Source organism: Dicentrarchus labrax, unplaced genomic scaffold, assembly GCF_905237075.1.
Source record: "Dicentrarchus labrax unplaced genomic scaffold, dlabrax2021, whole genome shotgun sequence".
NCBI lineage: Eukaryota > Metazoa > Chordata > Actinopteri > Moronidae > Dicentrarchus > Dicentrarchus labrax.
Genome location: NW_026136710.1, coordinates 5883041 through 5904951, shown reverse-complemented (window position 1 = coordinate 5904951; position 21911 = coordinate 5883041). Strand labels below are relative to the sequence as shown.

General features: G+C 40.5%; 1 protein-coding gene across 5 annotated transcripts in view; it reads left to right on the top strand.

The window, feature by feature from the left end:
* The window catches only part of dab2ipb (DAB2 interacting protein b), a 111231-nt gene that overhangs the window by 70859 nt on the left and 18461 nt on the right, over positions 1-21911 (top strand). For all 5 annotated transcript variants that reach the window (XM_051411714.1, XM_051411713.1, XM_051411712.1 and 2 more), the window contains 5 exons: positions 3043-3196; positions 4765-4863; positions 7084-7638; positions 19727-19871; positions 21146-21290. In XM_051411714.1, the coding sequence (XP_051267674.1) occupies positions 3043-3196; positions 4765-4863; positions 7084-7638; positions 19727-19871; positions 21146-21290 (1098 nt within the window). The remainder of the gene's footprint in view (positions 1-3042; positions 3197-4764; positions 4864-7083; positions 7639-19726; positions 19872-21145; positions 21291-21911) is intronic.

Sequence of the window (21911 nt, the reverse complement as noted above, 5' to 3'; positions counted from 1 at the left end):
TGACCAGAAGTGAAAAAGTGAAAGTGGGATGGGATGTATTCATCCAGACCTGTTCTGCTTTTTCACTCAGCCTGGTCAGGTACAGGTGTAGGTGGTGCAGGTCAGCCTGCTGTTCCCCCATGATTTCTTGACAATTTGTCCTAATATGTTCCAGTGAGTGATTTTTGAATGTCAAGCATACCAGCATACAATACAACAACACTGGAGTTACTGGTGCTCGATTGTTTTCATTATTTTATTTTTCTAAATAGAAACATAAGTATTTTCATATAGAAATACAAATCTGTGTGTCTCTTTAGTTGCATATGCTCTCATACAAGTATTTCATCCAGTTATGCATCCGAACAAGGTGTTATATATACACAGTATGAACTGTATCTGCAACATTTCCTGTATCTCTGACATGGCCTTTACAAAGGCTGTTCTTTATGGCTTGACCTTTTCAATTATGCATTTCACTCCAGGGCTTTGTATACTGTACTTCTGTGTGTCTGTGTGTACAAGCCAGTAGAAGTTTCTGTACTATCAGAGGCCTGTGTATCTCCTGCGTAGCGTCATAAATATTTAGGTGGCCCGACTGAAATCCAGAAGCCGAAGAGGGCTAAATTGATTGGTGGCCAAGAGAGAAGAAGGGAGATAAACACAGCGAGAAACATTAACAGAACAGTGAAGGAACATGAGAGTAGGATGGAAAGATGTGTACCAGAGAGTCTGGAATCCTCCAAACATAAACACTACCCCTGCCACCTCAGGTAAACACTGAATGAGAGAAAGACAGGATAGGAGAGAAATGGAGGCAGAGCGATGGAGGATTTTCAAGGACAAAGAAGGACGTTTGCTGAGAATAGGCAACGTTGGGGGGGGACCAAAGGCTAGAGAAATGAGACAGAACATCAGGCCCTGCTTTTAATACCAGTCGTTATTTGCAGAGGCTGACATGAACAGCATGTCTCACTGGGTGATATAGAAGTTACGAGCAGATTTCACACGCCAGACAGTCTTTCATTGTCATTATTACAAAGTGGTCCACAATAGGCTGTAAATTACACGTTACAGTACAATTTAATACAGTGCCATACAGATGACAGGCAGCATTATAATTCATCAATTCAATACACAGTCTCCCACCATTTCCACTGACACTAATGTTCTAATATAATGTGCTGAGAGAAAAAGAAAATCATAATAGAAGAATAATATATATTCCTTTTTGAAGATGCGTTCCTCTGCAGTGCTTTCTGTTCACATGTAGAATATTACTCCAGATCTTGCTTCCGGCTGCTCGCTCCAGTCCATTTTCACAGGAGGAAAAATACTGGTATGCTTCCTATTAGTTTTGGCTAAATATTGTGTTAATAAATGTGTATGCTACCAGTTCGTTAAAATGGATGACAGACTACAAGGGAAAAAATAACCTGGCAATGCTACAGCCTGTAGCATGTGAGGCATAAAAACATCACCATGCAGGTTTTTGGGACTGTGGTTCAGACATTAAGTTCCCATCCCTTCCTGTCTCTAACAGCACATCCCACTAGAAAACCCCCTGTTTCCCCTCCTCTCCGCTTGTTTGACTCGCTCTCTGTTCTGCCCAGTACCCAGACAGCCAATCACAAAGCAGAGCTAGGTGCAAACACACTTCTCCTGCAGCTGTGCTTTGGAAAAGGCTAGAAGCTCCTAAAACTGGAAAAAAAATGTCATATGCGAAGCAATCTTTGAGTTGTTTGCACATGTATTTTTGTATTTTATTTCAGAGGATTAAATTTGACTCTGTGTGTGTGTGTGTGTGTGTGTGTGTGTGTGTGTGTGTGTGTGAAATAAAAATGAGAGAGAGCCCAGATCATTATCCACTTCACATTGGACAGCGGATTTGACAACAAAGCTGGCTGACTGTACAAAGGGCTGCATGCGGTTGCTAATCTGTCATTACGGTTGTTGTATTTTTCCTGGAATGCTCTTGTTTTAGTCGATAGAAGAGATGTACAGTACACACACACACACACACACACACACACACCCGGCCTACTCACATACATGGGATTATTGTGTAAGCCATCCATAAAGGGAACTGTTAACAGAATGCTCTCACCCATTACACTAGGAATTGACCCTGTCTTCCTCATCCTGCCACAGTGCCTGAGTGTCGAGGGGTAATGTTTGTGTAGCTTGCCTGCCGCTGCTTACATCCCTCCCTAGCATATTTAGCTTTTCATCCTCTTATCACTGTGAGGCTGACTGGAACATGGTCAGGCTGATAGTTCATAGAAACACACGAGCACCAGGGTCTGATGTAAGACAAATGACTTAAAACAATTATTTTTACTAGACGACACTTCAGCAAAGCTGGTTATTATTGTATGTTAGATTAGTTAAATGGTGGGCTAAATATCGAGCTCAATAATGTGGATCAAGGAGAACACATTTGTTGTTTTGTGGTCACATCAAACACAACAAACACTGGAAAGCTCTTTACTTTATCTCCTAATCTTCTCTGGCTAAAATAATATCAGTGAATAGGGCTTCAGGGCTGTCTTTGTCAGAATATTGAACTTTCTAAAGTGCACTCTAAACTGCTGTGTTTGTTAAATGGAGCTCCACAAAACAGATAGTAAGTGGTTTATCACAGTGAAGCATTATCACATCATAGAAATGATCTAAGCCTGACCATTAATGATAATCAGTGATATGAATTGCTTCCTATTTATAGTGGTTCCACCATTGCATCTGTTTGCAGAGCAGCTCGGCTCTTTCATGCTTCTTCATTCATTTATTGATGTCTCAAGTTGCAAATAAGTCCCAGAGCATACATTAGCAAGTGAGCTCAGAAGTGGGTGCATGAACATGTGTTGATATGGTGTGCAAGCTTGTCACGCTGAGGACTCGCTGACTTTGAGTGGAGCATTGTCTTCGTCATCCTCACACTCTCTTGCTTCACACTCACCATGAACGCTCACTAATGCGCGCACTGCATATGCTCCCTCTTTCTCACTTTCTCTACTCAGACTCTGCAGGGTGACTCAGTTATCTCCCTTTTTCCACTCTTAGATCTCATCTGATGCCAAGGCTGAAGGAGTCTCGCTCCCATGAGTCATTGCTCAGCCCCAGTAGCGCTGTGGAAGCCCTGGACCTAAGTATGGAGGACGAGGTTGTCATCAAGCCTGTTCACAGCAGCATCCTCGGGCAGGACTACTGCTTTGAGGTGAGTGGGTACACAAGCACACGGTACATGAACACACAAATACGCATTATGTGTCTCCATAGTCCTATAGAACAGTTCTGCTACTGGCTCTGCTTCATTAGAGCATCCAGGGACAGCCATACATCTGGTGTTGCTATTGTTTTCAGGCATCAAATACCCCTTAAGTAAAAGTTTTGTTCATGTTCTGCATAGACAATCTTTGGTGACTCATCAGTACAAAAAAAGAAACAACTGTATAGGAAAATGTCTGGTTCTTTGAGCAAAAGTCAAATTGTTAAAAGCTGCACCCAAGGTGCATTTTGATAAGAGCCATTCAGTTCACATAGAATTCTCATCAAACTCTGCAGTTTCCCTAAACTCTACAGAGTGATTGAGCACTTAGCAGCTAAAGAGTTAGAATTGACACTCAGAAACTGGAGGGGGCCAAAGTATAGCTAAAGAAAGAGTGAATGTTGGACTTACCATTAGTCAGGTGGCCAGAAATGCAACTCCAAATCAATGTTAATGTTGCTGGATGTGTAAATGGCAATGTTTGCCAACACATACACCACAACAACTCAATGGGTGATAATTTTGCATGTGCTGGAAATACTAAGCAGAAGCTAAAGAATTAGGCTCTGTAGAAACCAGATTCTGGGTCAACTGAAGATTTTTCTGTTGCCAGTTACAACAACAAACCATTTTTACAACTCCAAGTTTTTTACAGCTTTGATTTGCGCCTCTGTTTAGCTTTTTCTCCATAGCAACTGGGGCTGCAACGAACAGTTATTTTCATTATGGATTTTTTGCTGATTATTATCTCAATTAATCATTTGGTCTAAAAAATGTCTATAATAAAATACCCATTACAATTATTAAAAGAAAGCTGAAATGTGAGTTACCAGCTGGGAACAATACTTTTCGGAACCAACGGCTCCTCTCACTTCACATCTTATAACTGATCTTGATTAGCTGCTGATGGCCTATTATAACCGAATGATCAAATGCAGACAGCTTGTCTATATTAAAGGTTACATCCTTATGATCATCAGTGAACTGCATTCATTTCCAAACAGCCTCAAATTACCGTTAAATTCACATATGCATGATATGTGTGCACAAACGCATGTTGCAGCTGTAGTGTTAGCTAGAGACCCTTTGGTAGCCCCAGGGCGCAAGAAATGAATGAATACTTTCTATCCTAGAGTGTCTTCTGTAGAGACCAGAATCCTACACTAATCTTTATTATCCTGCTCATTACATCATTCTGTTTCTTTTTCCTTCTCTCTCTGTTCCCCGTGTCCCTCTGTGCATTTTTTAATCACCCAGTTATCACCCTGCCTGCCAAGCAGTCATCTGTCTCCTCTGTCCATTCACACAATTCATCATTCCTCAACACTGCCATAGTCATATCCACTACTGTGTATATGTGTGTATTGTCACTAAGCTTCTTAGCGTCTTCGTCAGAGACAAAGGGATATTTATGAACTAAGTTTAGTAAAGATTTCCGTTCAACTTCTTCTCTGTCATTGTTATGCATGAGGTTTGATCATTAAAGCATTCATTTTCCTTTTCTCGCACGGCGGTAGGTCACCACCTCCACAGGAAGCAAATGTTTTTCCTGTCGTTCATCAGCCGAGAGAGACAAATGGATGGAGAATCTGAGGAGAGCAGTACAACCCAACAAGGTAAATATGTAAATACACAGTAGGTGGGACGAGACTGTGTGTAATAATCAACCCTAATAAGTTCATGTACAAGTGTCCCAATTCCAAACCACGCTTTGCAACGTTGATTAGTGTAAAGACAGTGAGCTATATGGTGTTGACATCGTGTCACTGGTGCATGTAGCTCGTACAACAAAGCAATCTTATATGTTGACATCCAGCAGTTCTCTTCCTGCACTGTAAACCTCAAGAGCAGAGGACACAAAGGTTGCAGGGAGGAACACCCAGACTCCCAAGAAGTGTTTTTCTCTTGAACACTGATACCATCTGTACTCTTGATAAACACAGCTGCGGCAGAGGGAGAGTGGCAAATATATCAAGCCAAGAAAATAGTCTTAATCTCACAGCGTCTTCGCTCCTTCATCTGTCATTATTTAGTAAATTACTCACTAATTAGAACTTCGGAAAAAAAAACTTCCCTAATAGCGTTGGAGTCCTCCTTTTCCTCAGCTATTTTGGCAAGAATGTGTTATTTCTGTCTCTGGTTTTTAATTATTCTATGATTTTGAGAGATTAGATGCAGTGCAATGTGTTTTGGCAAACATAAACTGGAAACAGATATGGAAATTTCTTTGGATTTAGATAAGGAAGTCTCTGTATATGTATCAAATAGATTAAACTGATTCTGGTACACCTGACCACTATTACTGTAATACCACCAGTAGTATTCCTTCTCACATACTAGACCAGACTAGACCCATGACTAAGGTAACACATTACTGTCAACTAAATGTACTTGTTTATACTAAGATCATTTATCCAGCATATAGAGGACAAGCAAATAAATCAAGATACAGTTAAGTAAATAAAAAGTCATTCATTTTATTCACTGAAAACATATTTCTCTCTCAAAAGGACTAAAGTTTAATCCATTATGATAAACAATGGTTATACATATTGGGCAACAGAGGAGAAAATCGGGAAAGCTTTTTTTTTGTTGGTTTACAAGTCATTATTTGTATTGTCTTTATGGTGTTTGGTAAGAGGAAGAAGATGCCCATATAGTTAATAAATATGGAATAACAAAAGGAAGTATAAATGCATTCAGTAATTTGCAAGACCTGTCTGCCAGAGGTAAAATCAATGTAAATGAAACAAGGTGGTCTAAATGCTAAGCTTGCACAATTCAGCTCCTGTGTAAGAGGATAATTATGGGTAATTATGATAATAGGTAAATAAATCATCTTCGTGGGCGGGTGTCTAATAGCAAATACATTTCCGTTTGCATTGAAAGATAAACATAACACAAAGTTTAATTTCTAATTTATGTTATAGAGCACCTTCACTTACAGTGGGTGGTAATTTCGTTGCATCAACATAGGGAAATTAACGTGAATTTACTGATCACGGATTACATGTGACACCAAGTTTGAAATCTAGCTCTCAATCTGCAGAAACAGTACCAAGCGGAAGATACAATACAGCGAATACTTTACATACAGTACAGGAGTCAGTAGTGTAGTCTGTTTGACAGATCCTATATACCTTCTTTTAGCTGCCCCAGCTTATATGAACCACAGACACATTAAAGATAAGATTAAAGTTCAGATAAGATACATTCAGAAACACCTGATATTGGGAGGAATTTAAAGACGACAGCCACAGAAACATATAAAATAAATCAATTATTTGGTCAAACATATGAAAAGCATCCAGATACTGTTGAGCTCTCTTAAACAAAGCTACAACTATTTCAAACATCCTTGTGATTATGAGAGGCTCTGGTATTTCTTTCTAATACTGTAATTATTAGCTCCTCTTCTTCGTCTTCAGAGGTAGCTTTCAAGGCAATCTGAATAATGGGCCAAAAATATTCCCCGCTCTTGGCAAAATCGATTGATGACATAAAAATGGGTTAGAACTCTGTGAAATAATGTAGGAGTGAGGGAGTGAGATTTCTTCACTTTTTTTTTTTAAAGACTGCAAACGCAGGAGAGGAAGGATTTTAAATGGCCACTAGGAAATGATTGAACATTTTCACTTGAATCAATTTATTTCTGTTGTCATTTGATTTGTTTAGTCTATTGCTTTACAAGATTAGTTTTAGGTTGAATACTTTCTTCCGTTACGTTATGATTTTGAACTCTTGTTTCCTAAAGTTCCCAGCTGTGATGTTGTTGGCAACAATCTGTTGTAAAAGACCTCGCTAACTCACTTCCTGTCATTTTATCTTGCCCCCAGGACAACAGTCGTCGGGTGGAAAACCTGCTGAAGCTGTGGATCATCGAGGCAAAGGACTTGCCGGCCAAAAAGAAATACTTCTGCGAGCTTTGTCTGGATGACTCACTCTACGCCCGCACCACCTGTAAACTCAAGACTGACAATGTCTTCTGGGGAGAGCACTTTGAGTTCAATAACCTGCCTCCTGTCAAGAGCATCACGGCCCACCTCTACAAAGACACAGACAAGAAGAAAAAGAAAGATAAAAACAATTACATTGGACTTGTCAATATCCCCGTCGCAGCTGTTACCGGACGACAGTTTGTTGAGAAGTGGTATCCAGTCAGCACACCCAACCCCCCGAAGGGCAAGACATCTGGGCCTATGATTAGGATCAAAGCACGCTATCAGAGTATGAACATCCTTCCTATGGAGATGTACAAGGAGTTTGCAGAGTACACCACCAATAACTACATGCTGCTATGCTCAGTGCTTGAGCCCGGGATTAGCGTCAAGAACAAGGAGGAGATGGCGTGTGCACTGGTCCACATTCTACAGAGCACTGGCAAGGCCAAGGTTAGTAACTTTAAGTAATTTCATGATTTATTTCCATTTTCCGCACGTTTGTACTCTCCGTGGAGAAATAATGGATAACAAAACCAGAATATCAGACCATTATCTTGTGACAACGTACTGACAAGACATTATGAAGCTCACAGAGGTTAACTATTCCTCTGCTGTCTGTTCGTCTCGTGAACTATTGACCCCCCACAGCTGTAATACAGAGCAGACAAAGACCAGACAGACAGGTGATTTCCCCTTTCTGCACCAGCTTGTATTACATTTTTAACTCAAGCTAATCCCTTACATGTATCCCCTGCAGTGCTTCACAGCATACCGATGCAGGACAGAAGCACAATATATCCACCGCTGTCTGTAGCATTGCAAGCACGGGGAGATTAGTCTACCACAGTAGGAGCTAAGTCTCCCATGACAGCAGGCCGTTGGACTCAGATAATCTCCCATCCATCCAAAATAGCTGTATTTTACCTTACTCTGACAGCACAGCGTCTGTCTTCCCAGTGCAGTGAAACAAACATTGGCATTTTGACCCCGGATGACATCGGAGTATTACATATGAGAGGGAAAGCCATCTTGTTGGCTGGTGATAGTGATGTAAAGAAGCTTCGAGCTGAATGGATTAGTCGAGTGATCACAATTAATCAGCAAACATTGCTATCAGGTTAGTCATTCGGGTGATCAAGCATAAATGACACAATTTCAAAGGATCCAGCAACTCAAATGTAAATACTTTGTTTTTTTCTGTTTTTATTGATTGTAAATTAAATTGCTTTGGATTTTGGTATATAAATATGCCAAATTTATTCTGGGAAGGTTAACTTTAATTGAGAAAACGCCCTAACTACCTAATCAATAGTTAAAATAATCATTTGTTTGATTATAATCGTGAACTGAACTCAGTTCCAAAGCTTTTCTAATGATCAAAAGTCCGTTTTTGTCAGGAAAAAGGCATCTTGTTGTCCTTGTAATGTCTGAAATAACTTTCTGCTTTTATTGGAACATTGCTTCAGGCTGCTTTCTTCACTGCAGCACCAACTTCTTCGTCTTCTCCGCCTCGTCAGTTGCCAGCGACGACTTGTGCCTCAATTTAGTTTTCTTGACAGTATCTCATCAGCAGAGCTTTGAAACTTTCTTTGACTTTATCACGGCTCAGCGGAATGATGAACGATCAGTGCTTAAGATGTGATGTCTATCCACACTGTACCGCCAGTCTGCCGGTTTAGGCTCGGGACAGATAGCTGCTGATTGATGGGGTAGAAGGCTTCTACTGGTCCCCGGAGAGATGGTCACATCCTTAATTACTTTCAATTAATCCCCACCTTCCGAGCAAAGCACTAAAACTTTAACTTCTTTCTCACCTCCCGGTCTTCTTTTCCAGCTGCTTTTTCTGCTAGCTGTGGATGCCACTGCTTGTAAAACAGCACCAGAGATGGTATTTTCAAGGTTGCTCATCATGAGAGAGACCCTGAGAATATGTCCTCGGTCACTCTGTATACAAGAGAAAAAAATCCTTTTAAATGTATCTTCGTGGGGCTGTAAATGCAGAGAAATGCTGCTGTTGCATTCAGAAGAATAGTCAAACGAGCTTTCGGACTGAAGAAATTAATGAAAGCTGCTGTCAGAATGTCGAGTGCCTGTGCTATTTGGTACTGCAGTTTCATTTCTGAAAAGACTTTCATCATCATGTGGTCTGACATATTTAGGCAGTAAACACAGGCTTGGGTACACGTTTTTCCTTTAGCCTTGATGGATAGAGCAGTCATGTCATGCCAAAAACAACACAGAGCGATACGGACAAACCATTTATCCTAAAATATTCCCGAGGCCTAATTAGGATATCCTCCGCTGCAGCATAGATCCTTTATATACAAATATCTTGGCCAGTGTTGCATGGTTTGTTCATTTACAATCCAATGATGAAGTTCTTTTTTCATGTACTGCCAACTTGGGTGCGGTCTTTGCTAACACAAGTGAGTTATATTTAGTAATCAAGCAATTTACTTGGGAACCGATAAACTGTGGCAAATCCTGTAAGCCCAGTTTTATTGTTTAATAGAGCCTTTGGTTATTTACCCCTCTCCTTGGTATTGTTGTGTAGTCTTTCAACTATCCAGACTAATCCATGAGTCAGTATCTAATTCTGTTAGCACCACAGTGGATTTCTATAGTTCATACAGAGAGACAGAGACTTTGCATTGCTCTTGCATTAGAGAATCACAAAGGAGCCTCTCTTGCACCCAGTAGAGGTGAACGGGAGGTGAACGTTTCTTTATGGAGATTCAGCGGTAACTCTTCGTAGCTCTCAAGTTCTGCTGATGTGCATCGCGTTTAATCAGCTGTGTACAGGTGCAAAACAGCTTCTAACTGCAGCTGGCTTTTGTTAAGAGATGCAGATTGCAGGTTGTAACGGACATTAGTATGCAACACCTCTACACTTCTGTTTCTTCCTGTGTCATTTTATCACCCATCACCGAATAATTACACCCCGAATATTCTGCTCTGTTGCACACTCGCTCCTGCTCTCTTGTTCTCTGCCTACTTTCCGTCTTTGTCTTCCTCCATCTCCCTTTCATGCTTCATTGCGTCTTGAGGCCAAAGCTCTCCGGAGAGATGTCATTACTGATGCTGTATTGGTGTCAGGATGCAATGGCGAGTACGACGGCCACACCCTGCGTCGCTGCACAGATGCTAACTTTTTGCACACGCGCCTACGTCGGTCACAAGACGTAAGCAGGTAGTTGCAGAGCAAGTAGGCCTGCAGTTGTATTATTAAGATATATGAGACTTTAGTTATCACAAGATTAGGTCAGAAGTGTCCACTGGCTTTGGGTTGACGTATGAATGAATCAATCAATGGTCAGTTGTATGTCAACTGAATAAATGTGATTTTAAAGCAATAAATCAAAATAAAAACTCCACTCATAACATATCTGCTGATTTCCCGTACTGTAAGGTCACCAGTCCGTCTCCTCCCCAGTGGGACATGCTGTAATGTCCATACACTCAAACAGCACTACTAGAAGCTCCACAGTAACAATAACAACCCTGTGCTGTGTTGGAATTGCCTGGACAAGTTCACCTTTCTTTCATCTGAAAATATCCACTCCTGGCATGAATCCCCGGTGTTATTGATCTAGTCTTGTCGACGCCTTGGCCCTCGGGAAGATTATGTTCTAATTTTGTGGCTGCTCCTCTCAGCCGCTCCGACTGTTGGAAGTGACGATAAGGAGGATTTATCCTTATGATAACTGGCTGGTGGAGGGCGGTGCTCTGGTTATTATGCCATTGCGTTTTTATGTTACTGCTCCTCAAGGTAAACTAACAGCCCTGCTTAAGAGGGCGAAATATATGTGAGTCTCTCCCGTGGTAAATTGCCTTTGGCCTGCAGCACAGCTCCAGTTATGTTAAGCACGAGCATCTTATTAATGCATTCAGCGCTGTCACCAGTGGGTAGTGATGCTCGTCACCACAGCTGTGGCACACAGGCACAGTTTGTCGTAGGTCCATAATATGCTGTGACAAATGATTTACTAACATGACATGAAGGGCTCTGGTAGTTCTGTATTCCTCTGGGTTTGTTAATGTGGCTTTGAATTAATCACTTGTCCCCTGAGAGGGTCAATGAATGATCATAACATGCTAGCCGCTTGTCAATACCCTCCCCATTAACAAGGAAGTTGTCAGTATTGGTTTCGATTCCGACAATAACCGGTAAATGTTTTTATGTTGCTGCTTCTCCAATATATGCTTCCAGACTCTTTGATTGCTGCAATGTTATCACTTACCCCATAAGAGGTGAACCCTCTTATGATGAACTAAAAAGTATCTTCGAGGAGATAGACAACCAGTATGTGAGTGAAGTGTGTTTGAGGGAGAAAAAGAGGGCACATTGAGAACAGAAAAAGCTAGCGAGGCATGAAGACGTAAGTCTACTGTGTAGATCTCTAGATACTCTAATCAGAAAGAAATAAATACCAAGCACACCAATGCACTTGCTCTCCTCATAGCCTCTCCTGTAAAATTTGCACTACAAAGGCAGTGCATCGTATTCTCCGACTGTTTAATAATTCCAGCATGATTTTTATTGACTGTCTCCTGACAGCTTAGAGTGATGGAGAAGAAGCAAAAACATCTAAACAGAGAAAGGTGAGGATAAAGGTGAAGGCATCGGCAAGGAGGAGAGAAAAGAAGAGAACGAGGAAGAAAGAGCATTTATTGATATCTAGTTTCAGCTTGCAGCAACACAGTTTCTGGCTGTGGAGCAGCAGACTGCAGGAAGAAAGGTCCATCTCTACAACGGTGCTCATCACATCGATCTGGAAGCCCCTCGACGTCTCTGTTGGCACTCAGATTACATAGACTGTTTCTCCCTCCCACTCCCCTCTCTCATGATCAGTCTCTTTTATTACTTCATTTTCATGAGCTTTATCCACATGTATTGAATGTATATGCCTGACATAAATATGCTCAGCAAGACATGCAAATAAAGTGCTGAAACCATAAAAAAAACCAATGAAATAGAATACATAGAATAATAAATCAATACAATCTTCACTTGAGTAAGATACTTGTGAGTAAGAGTGATTTCTACTAACTCAAGATAAAAGTGTTCCCTCCATTGTTCCATATCCTTGGCAACATGCTGAGCCTCACCTCAAGTTAGGTTCATCTTGGCCAGCTTTTCCACAGCTGTTCTGCACCTAGTCACTTGTGATTGTCCACGTTTCCTGTTGCCTGGAGTCCATCTCAGCAAAACCTTTGAGATAAGATCTGCCTCTATTTGTAACACATGCCATGTGCAATGCCATGTGCAGCACCCAGTCACTAAGAGCTGATGTGCACCTACTCTTAGAAATCCACTACTTTAGATAGTAGAACTTTGGTATTTTGGTTTACGGCCAATAAATCCTGCAAAACTGACATTCCCATCTGCCTCAACTGTAGTTTGTGTTGTGTGCTAATTAGCAAATGTTAGCATGCTAAGATACTTCACTAAGATGGCGAACATGGTACACAATACACCTGCTAAACATCAGCATGTAAGCATTGTCATTGTGAACATGTGAGAGTATACTGACGTTAGCATTTAGAGTAAAGCATCACTGTGCCTAAATATAGCCTCTGTTTTAGTTTTTTAATGTTCACACCGGAAAAAAACTTAATGGAATAAAATGCATAGAAATATCTTAACAAACGTTTTGCAGTGATATTTTAAAACTCAATATTAGAGTAAATGTCATGTTAAAGTGGGAAAAAATTCCATTTAATAATCAAACATGCATTACAGCACTTTGTGGGCTGTACTTATCACTTAATAGAAATACAGACAAACACACACAAAGGGAGTACAAAGAGAAAGTCAGCAAACATGATGTTTGGATGCTGATGACACTTGCTGTAAGACCCCCTCCAGTGAAACCTATCTTCATAATGATCATGTGCACTAGCAGCGAAATCAGGGGAGTTGCAGCCCATCCTGTTTTTTAGCGTTGAATGATAAGCCTTTGCGCCTACGGCAGGAGCCGCTTGCATTTCCAATCGGCCTCCAGTTCTCTCCGTCAACCCAATGTGACCCTCACAGGAAGAGCTGCAGGCTATAGCGCTGTAATACTAGCCACCAGTCCCCAGGGAGGGAGACCAGGGGAGGCAGAAAGGGATGGAAAGACGAGGAGAGCGTAGAATGGAGTGGCTGGAGTGGTTCCTGTTTTCTCCCCCCTGAGTCTTTCCTCGGCGCTTGCCCCAGGCAGGAAAACCAGGCTCATCGATCAGTCAAATTGTCAATGTTATTGGGTTTCTATTTTCCTCTGACTTTCAGTTCTTTTTTTCTTACCTATCTGTTACAATACGCCAATTACTGAGCCCAGACTTCATAATTTTAAATGAACTAAAATCGTGTGTTTTTAGTCTTGTATATACACACTGACCTGAATATCAGCACACGAAAGCATCAACAGGTAATTTCCATTTTATTTGTTTTCCAATGAATCACATTAGTTTCACAGTCCATGACTTCTCCAATAATTGTGTTTTATAGCACAAGATAAAAGAAAAAAAGAAAAAATCTATGAACAAACATTTATGCCACAACATTTATGCCAAAATCAAATATTTATTCATGCTCTGTTGAAAATGGTTAGAGTATAATGCAAAAACATTTTCTCACATTAAAATACTAGTTTAACAGCAGGACACCCTGGAAGAAAAGTAAGCGCTGGTATGGAAATATTTCAATACTTGGTTGTACATCACACAAGATTGTCAACTGCATTGATTCTCATTCATATTACACAGAACACAGCTGGGTAAAGTGATCTGTCAGTGATATTTGAACCCACTTGAGTCATCCACATATTCTCCAGGTACAGGCAGTTTCAAAGAGACTGAATTTAGAAGAAAATGTTCTGTTACTTTACCTCTTTCCTTTCCCTGCTCCAGTATTATCCTTTAAAGGCGTTTAAAGTTTAAGGTTATATTTCTTAGCTTTATATTACCATAGAAACACAAAATAACATCTGAGCAGGTACAAAGCATAAACTTGACCCTTACTTTTTTCTATTTTTTCTTTCCTTGACTCAAGCTTTGCAAGACACCAATTGGAAAGTATGTAATTAAAAACATTACTCTCCTGTTCTGTGTTTAGGTTTGTCATACATTGTGGGAGAAACTTAAAGTAAGAGACCTGATTATGATCATGCAGATTAAATTGCCTGTGCATTTCTATTTCAGCTTCAAAACTTGTGACTGCACCCTGTGCAGTGGAATATTGCCGGATAGAGATGTAAGCACTGCACACACACAGGGCTGTGCCTAGTGGTGATTAGATTGTTGTGTGTATAGCAGTGCAATGGACAAGACTTTATGAGTTTTTACTGGCAAGTAGCCCCATCTACAGGGAGCTTCTCATCTTTTTCAACAGGACTTTCTCCCCAACTATTTATTAGATCTGATCAGCCGTGCTGCGCCGTCTACCCTCCACTCAGACCCTATCTTCATATCACCCTCCTTTCTCTGTGCACTGTGTGTTTGGGTTTTTTTGAGGCATGGTTTGGCTGATGAGATGTGGCAGCGATACAGAGAGCTTCTACTTCTCCTTATTAGCACTGAAGCAGAGGGAAGAGAGGGAGGGTGGGGGGCAGGCTGCAGGATTGAGGGCGTCAGAGAAAAGGCTGAGAGATGACGGGAGGAGAAAAGAAGGAGCTCCAGTCTCTTTTTTAGGACATGATTTTAGTTAGACTTTTATAATAGTAGTGCTTCTTCATCATTTAACGAATTGCAACAGATCACACATATACTTGCCTCTATACTCTTTGTCGAGAAACAAATTCATATCTTGCTGGTTTGAATTTCTGACGACTCTCAAAATTAGGGCTTTTGACGTGTCTTTGAAGTGAACTGTGTCAAAATTGCCCCACTTGCAGCTTGCATTACCATGCTGTAATAGCATAACTTCTATCAAGAAAAAATCAAGAAATTGGTCAGTCTTTTTTTAGTTGCAAACTGAAATGAGAACCAAGCAACCAGTTGCCACCTTGAAATCAATCTTAAGAACATAAGGTATGCATTGCAAAATTGATCTACATAATATATACAATTTGTACTTTGTGCAGAGATGAAATACAGCTTGCAAATTCACTGTTATCACTCTAATCTCCTCTTATCGGTGTGTGTTTTAATTAATTAATTAAGTTCCTAGCCTACTTGCATAAATACTCAAACTGAAATTCACCTGTGCGCACACACACGGACTGTATTCTCCGCCTATAACTCGGTAGCTTCAACAGTCGACATGCTGCACTGTCACTGTAAGAGATTGTCAGAGGTGGTTGGATCCAATTTTTTTTTAGGCTACCAGCAGAAATTATTCCGTTATTATTCTGTCTCTCTTTTGATGTCTCTCTCTCAGCTTCCTTCTCCCTCTCTGTCTCTCTCCTCCATTTCATCTGACCATCCTCTCTAATCAGGCCTGGATTTGCCTTGCTTCAGTGGCCACATAAGGAGTGCAGAGCAGAGAGGAAGGAGGAGAAGAGGGAGGGAGAGAGCCACAGAGGGGTAGAGGTTAGAGGAAAGATCATAATTGGGATGACATTTTCTTCCAATAAAAAATAAATAAAAAAAACAAGGCCCCTGGTCTAATGATGGGATGGGTGTCCATACGCCACAAAAGGTCAGGTTTCCTCAGGCATTATGTGTTGTGGGTGCTGTTCTCTGCTGCATACCTTATTTATAATAACCATGAACTCCTCACTGTCCAGTGAGCTCTTGACAAAGTATGATTTGGAGATGACACATACATTGTTAGGAATATTCCTTTACAACTGAGAGTGTACGGAGATGATTTACAGCACACTAAAGTTCATGTTTGCGCTTACAACAATGAATCGAGGTATATTACAATGAGGCTTCTTTTTTTTTTTTACATTGATCTGAAAAAAGACCCTTTAATGTTAAAGTGAAGACATCTCTCTAAAGATTTATTTAAATTAATTAGAAATATGAAATACAAAATACTTGTTTGTATTCATTCCCTTCAACTCAGTATTAAGTAGATGTCCCTTTGGTAGCAATTAAAGCCCTGAGCCCAACATGTTTTTTAAACGAGTGTATCTTTGGCTTTATGGTCTTCTTTATCTCAGGTTTTTCGCAGACTACATTAGCTTTATCTCCAGGATTCTTCTGTACATATCTCCATTAATTTCAATTTCCTCAGAAGTCTTCTGAGGTCTGGTGCAGATAATCATCCTCACAGCACGATGCTGCCACCACCGTGCTTCACAGTGGGGATGCTATGTTTATGATGATGTGCAGTGTAACATGGCGGTTTCTAAAGGCTCTAAAGCTCAATTTTGGCCTCATCAGACCATAGAACACTTTTCCAGCTGACTTTGAGTTTCCCACGTGACTTCTGGCAAACTGTAGCCGAAATGTCATATGAGATGATTTTCTCTTTGCCACTCCCCGTGACTGGTGAAGCACCCAGCCAAGTCTTGTTGTTTGTGCACAGTCTCTCCAATCTCATCCTCTGAAGCTTGGAACTCCTTCAGATGTGTCTTGGTTGGACTTCCTCATAAGTCTCCTTCTTGCACAGTCACTCAATTTTAGATTTATTTCTAAATATATTTCTTAATGACTGATTTAACTGTACTCTAAGGGATGTTTGGTGACTTGGAAATTGGAACTTGGAAATCTTGCATCCGTCCCCTGACTTGTGCTTTTGTGCCCTGACATTTACCTTTTTGGTGGAGTTGCTCCCTCAACCTTCGTGTCGGTTTTGCCACATACTGATTCACCAAACGTGGACCTATATTTGTACTACAGTCGACACCCCATGACTGACTACACATAGGTGACCTCTATTTGACTAATTACGTGGCTTCTAAAACTAATTGGCTGCACCAGTGATGATTTAGGTGTGTCCTAGTGAATACAAACATTCATCACTTTGTAGACATTATTTTTCTGATGAGCAGTGTCATAGAACGCACTTTAAATCCCATTTGATTCAACATCGTATAACAGTAAAGCATGAAAACTACTGCTACTTTTTATAAGCACTGTATTATTTTTCTCATAACCCGTCTGTCTAAACAGCAAACCAGCTACCGCACACTTCCAGTGCTATAGTCTGGGATTAATATAAATGTTTATTTGATTTCATTGTGCATTTGTTAAACCTAAGTTTAGATTCTCTTCTCTGTAGGTTTATGTGTGTACATTTGTGTACGGGGCTGGTGCATGCATGGAATGTGCAAATGCGTTAACCAAAAAGGCTCCTTTTGCTGCACATCAGTGGGTGATTGGCTCCCTGTGGTGTATCTTTGATTAGCCGGATAACAGGCTTCTGCAGCAGCTATAGAAACCGTCTGAGAGGCTCTGCCGCTTTCTTTCCGCCTACTCCTCTGTTCTTTAAAGACCACCGCTCTGTCTCTTCTTCCTCTCCTTCTCTATTTCTCTCTGTACATCTGTCACTTGCCTCTCTTCTCCCTCACTGCTACGCTGGTTCCCCTAGTTTAACAAGCTGCCAGGGGACTTACATGAGAGTACACCCAGAAATTTGTTGAAGGGATCTAAACAAGGGATGATTCATCCCCAGATGGCTCCATTTCCATCTCTCCCTTTCAGACTTTGAATTTTGGGAGCTTTAATGCCTGTCTCCAACTGTTTTTCTTCACCTGATGAATACTATATAGTCCTTCACTTTTAAATAAGACAAGTAATTATATATAAGAGGAATACATAAGTGCATTAAATCAAAATACTTCACATTGCCTATTAAAAAATGAAAGACTTTCTGAATTTGACGTGTTGTTTCCAAGTGATCATAACTTTGGTAGAAACTTGGCTGGCTACAACGCAAATCATCACATTTTTCAGTGTCCTTTATTATTTTCTAGTCTCCATTTGTACAGAGAAACAGAGACTAGCATTTGTATGCCTTCATTCACTCATTGTACAGCAAAACTGGTGTCAAAATCTCTCTTTTAGCATGTAAATGAAAGTGAAGAAAATCCTTGCTGCCATTATATGAAAATATGAGTCCTGGCGCTGTTTTTCGTCTGTTCAGTGGTAAATATGTTGTTCCTCTCTGCGTGCTGACTGCTCAGTCTCAATTTTGGGATATGTCAAGTTCAAAGGATGATAGGAAAAGAGCTATTTTGTTTCCCTCTATTTATTGTAATGGCAGAATGATGCTTTGTTCACATTCGCTGGTCATAAAAATGTGATTTAAAAACCTTGCCTCACTATTGCAGTTGAGTGTACAGGTGCTACTGATGAAGATGATTAATGAGAGTTGGCCGTGTTCATGAGTGCTTCTACCTACATGTGAGTCTGTGGACCACACTGCTAACTTGGACAAAGATATTCAATGCAAGAGTTGCAAGAAGAAAGAAAGATTTTACTATTAAAGTTGCTATAATAAATATTTTATACTTACAGTGGATTTAATTACGACATGTATGTGAAGAGAAGTCGCTCTCATGACAGTTATCACAATAGTGATCAGTTCTTCTCATCTTAACAGAGATTTTTAGCATCTTTCAGCTCATAGATTTGTTTTTCCCAAACCAGTTTTACTGTTTCAGTGTTATTTCCAGCTGCAGGCAGCCATTTTCAGCAAAAAAGCTCTAACAAATCCAGTGTATACTCCCTGTCCAGCACCAAACAGAAGACAGGCACAGCCTGCAACTAGCTGGTGAACATATTGGATAATTTAGTCGCTAAAAAGACAGATATTTCCCTCAGGATTTGGTGGAGAGAGCAAAACAGCTAGAAGGAGAGAATATTGGATTTACACTCATCAGGTGGCCAGAAAAGCAACTCCAAATGAGTGATAATGTTGCTCCGCATTTACTGGATGTGAAAATAACCACAGAGTTTGCCATATCAACTTAAAAGGTGATAGATAATATGTCAGTGTTGTGTTAACAGCTTGTTTCTGCTGCCCCCAACAAAAGATCTGTGATTATCTTATATTGGGGCTTATTTGTATTTAGGCTTCATATGTTTCATTTGTAAGGAATCTCCTGTATGTTTATTCACATGTACATTCTTTTGAGTCACACTGTTACTCAGCAATGATTTGCAGTTATTTAATTGCTACTCTCGCTACTAACAACCCACTATGAGACCGACCTAAACAGTCAGGCTCAGGCAAGTTAACAGTCTTCAGAAATAGCTGGTTAATAGCTGGCAGACAAAACTAAAAGGTTAATTAAAACTAAAGCAGGCTGACAGACAGAAGAAAGGCTTGCAGAGTTACAGCAATTAAAGACAATCTGGCAAACAGTGGCTGGGGAGTGTATTAATACTGTGGTAGATTAGTGATTAGCAGCAGGAGACCAGTCAGGTGACTTAGGCAGGAAGCACACAGAGGATCACTGGTGGACAGGTGTCTAAAATGACAGAAGATAGTATATTAGTTATTTCAAATATCATTGATTAAAAATGAAACCTTGATGAAGTCTGGCTTTCCACCCATAAACCCACCAACTCTCTCCTGGGGATGCATTTTACGTTAATTACATAGGTTTTTATATGACCTGCCGTTGTTAACCCTCAGCTCGTCTTGTTTTTTTTTTGGTAGGACTTCCTCACAGACCTGATGATGTCCGAGGTGGATCGCTGCGGGGAGAATGAGCACCTCATCTTCAGAGAGAACACACTAGCGACAAAGGCCATAGAGGAATACCTCAAACTGGTGGGACAGAAGTACCTGCAGGACGCCCTCGGTGAGTTGAGCAGTGATCTGGAAGAGAGCAGAGGCGAGGGATGTGATCTGCTACTGTTCATCTGAGACAAGGCTAAAATTGTTTTGAAAGCCAAAAAAAAAGCAGCTTGAAGTTCTTCTTTTCTATCTTCTTGTCTATTTCTTCTGCTGCATGCAGAGTTTTCCTCTTATTTCTGTTCATACTTTCTGCTCTCCCTTGTCCTCACATTCACCTCTAAACTTCATTCACTCACTCATGAAAAATATTGAGGTAACTGCAAATGAAATGAAATATATTGGCTACAGTACAATTAAGAAAAGAGCAGTGGCATTTGAGATTAAATGCATTAGTCCTCCCCTCCCAAGAATCACTTTGACAGCGAGACAACTGTTTTGGAGGCTCACCGTGGACAACACAATTCAGACTGTGACAGGAAATGTGTTTTTGTCTGGCTTTAACGGCCGTTGTTGGAATTCTAAACCACTTACAGGATCAACTTTGTAGAAGATTATTATGAGGTGATTGTTTGACCCGCTACTCCCAGTTCTACAATGTTAGTCCAAGGTTAGATCAAGTGTATTTGTGCATCTGCAGTCGTAACAATAAGCACTTTGTATGCACTGTGTGCTTTTTCTCCCTCCCTGATTCAGAAATGTACACAGTGGTAGTTTAATCTACAAACGGAGCACACATCCTTCCTGGCACTCGTCACATCTTTCTCTGTATGCTGCTAGTATTAATGCTCGACGTGTGTGTTTATGTTGTTCTGTCTGTGTGTGTCTCCTTTTGGCAACTAGCTGGATTTCCTTGAATCTTTTCTCAGTATTGTTTCAGATAAATATTGAGGGCTGGTAAATAATGCATCACGGTTTTTGGTGTACTTTTTATTGTTAAACTGTTGAAATCATTGAAACTGCGACTCGGGCAACACAAGAACAGCTATGGGCTCCCTTTACAGGCTGTTGACTCATTGAAACTACCAGTAATGGTGTGTCTTTTATCTGAATGGAGGTAACAAAAAGGACATTGTTATTTTTGCCAACATTTTTGCGAGAGTAACCTTGTTTGGCTTACATGAATCTTTGAGGTTTGTCAGTTTTTGTGTGTGTTGTCATAGGTCAAAGTAGAGAATGATCAAGGACTCTGTTCCCTGTAGCTTTGGCATCATATTCTTCCTCTGTTCCTTGTCCACAACAAAACACAGTTCCCTTTCCCTCACAGAGACACTAAAAAACTACAATCTACAAAAACCCATATGTTCCTTAATTTCTAACATATTGTCCTGTTTTCTTCAGGTGAGTTCATCAAGGCTCTGTATGAGTCAGATGAGAACTGTGAGGTGGATCCGTCCAAGTGTTCGTCAGGTGACCTGCCAGAACACCAGAGTAACCTGAAGATGTGCTGCGAGCTGGCGTTCTGCAAAATCATCAACTCATACTGGTGAATACTGCGACACAGCATTGACCTTTTTTTCACTTTCTATATAAAACTGTATAGCAAAACCAGGAGTGTCGAATTGCACATCTTTTAACAATATCCATGTGATACAATACAAATGAAAAGGAAGAATTTCATCAAAATCTCTTATTTCATGTATTGTCTCCTGGAAACTGACTTTCAGTCCGTTGGATTGTAGTCACAATTAGGGCAATGCTATTGAAGGGGCTTTTAATTAGGTTGCATGCCAGTTAGTAGCAGTTGTCATTTATAAAAGACATCTGTTGTTCAGAACTTGGGTATGTGAGTTTTTAAAGGTCAAGTGTTTAGGAGGATCTATTGACAGAAATGGAATCTAATATTCATACGTATGTTTTCACGAGTGTATCATTTGGAGAAAAGAATCTTTGTGTTTTTGTGAACTTAGAATGAGCCGTTTTTATCTACCAAGGGAACAGGTCCTCTTCTACAAAGGCCGCCATGCTGAACTGCTGCAGTAGCCCAGAAAGGACAAACCAAATACTGGTTCTAGATAGGGCCTTTCACGTTTTTTGCAAGTTTTACAGCCCCCGTAGTTTCTACACAGTCCGAAGGCAAGCAGTACTCAGTTAGTTGCAATCTACA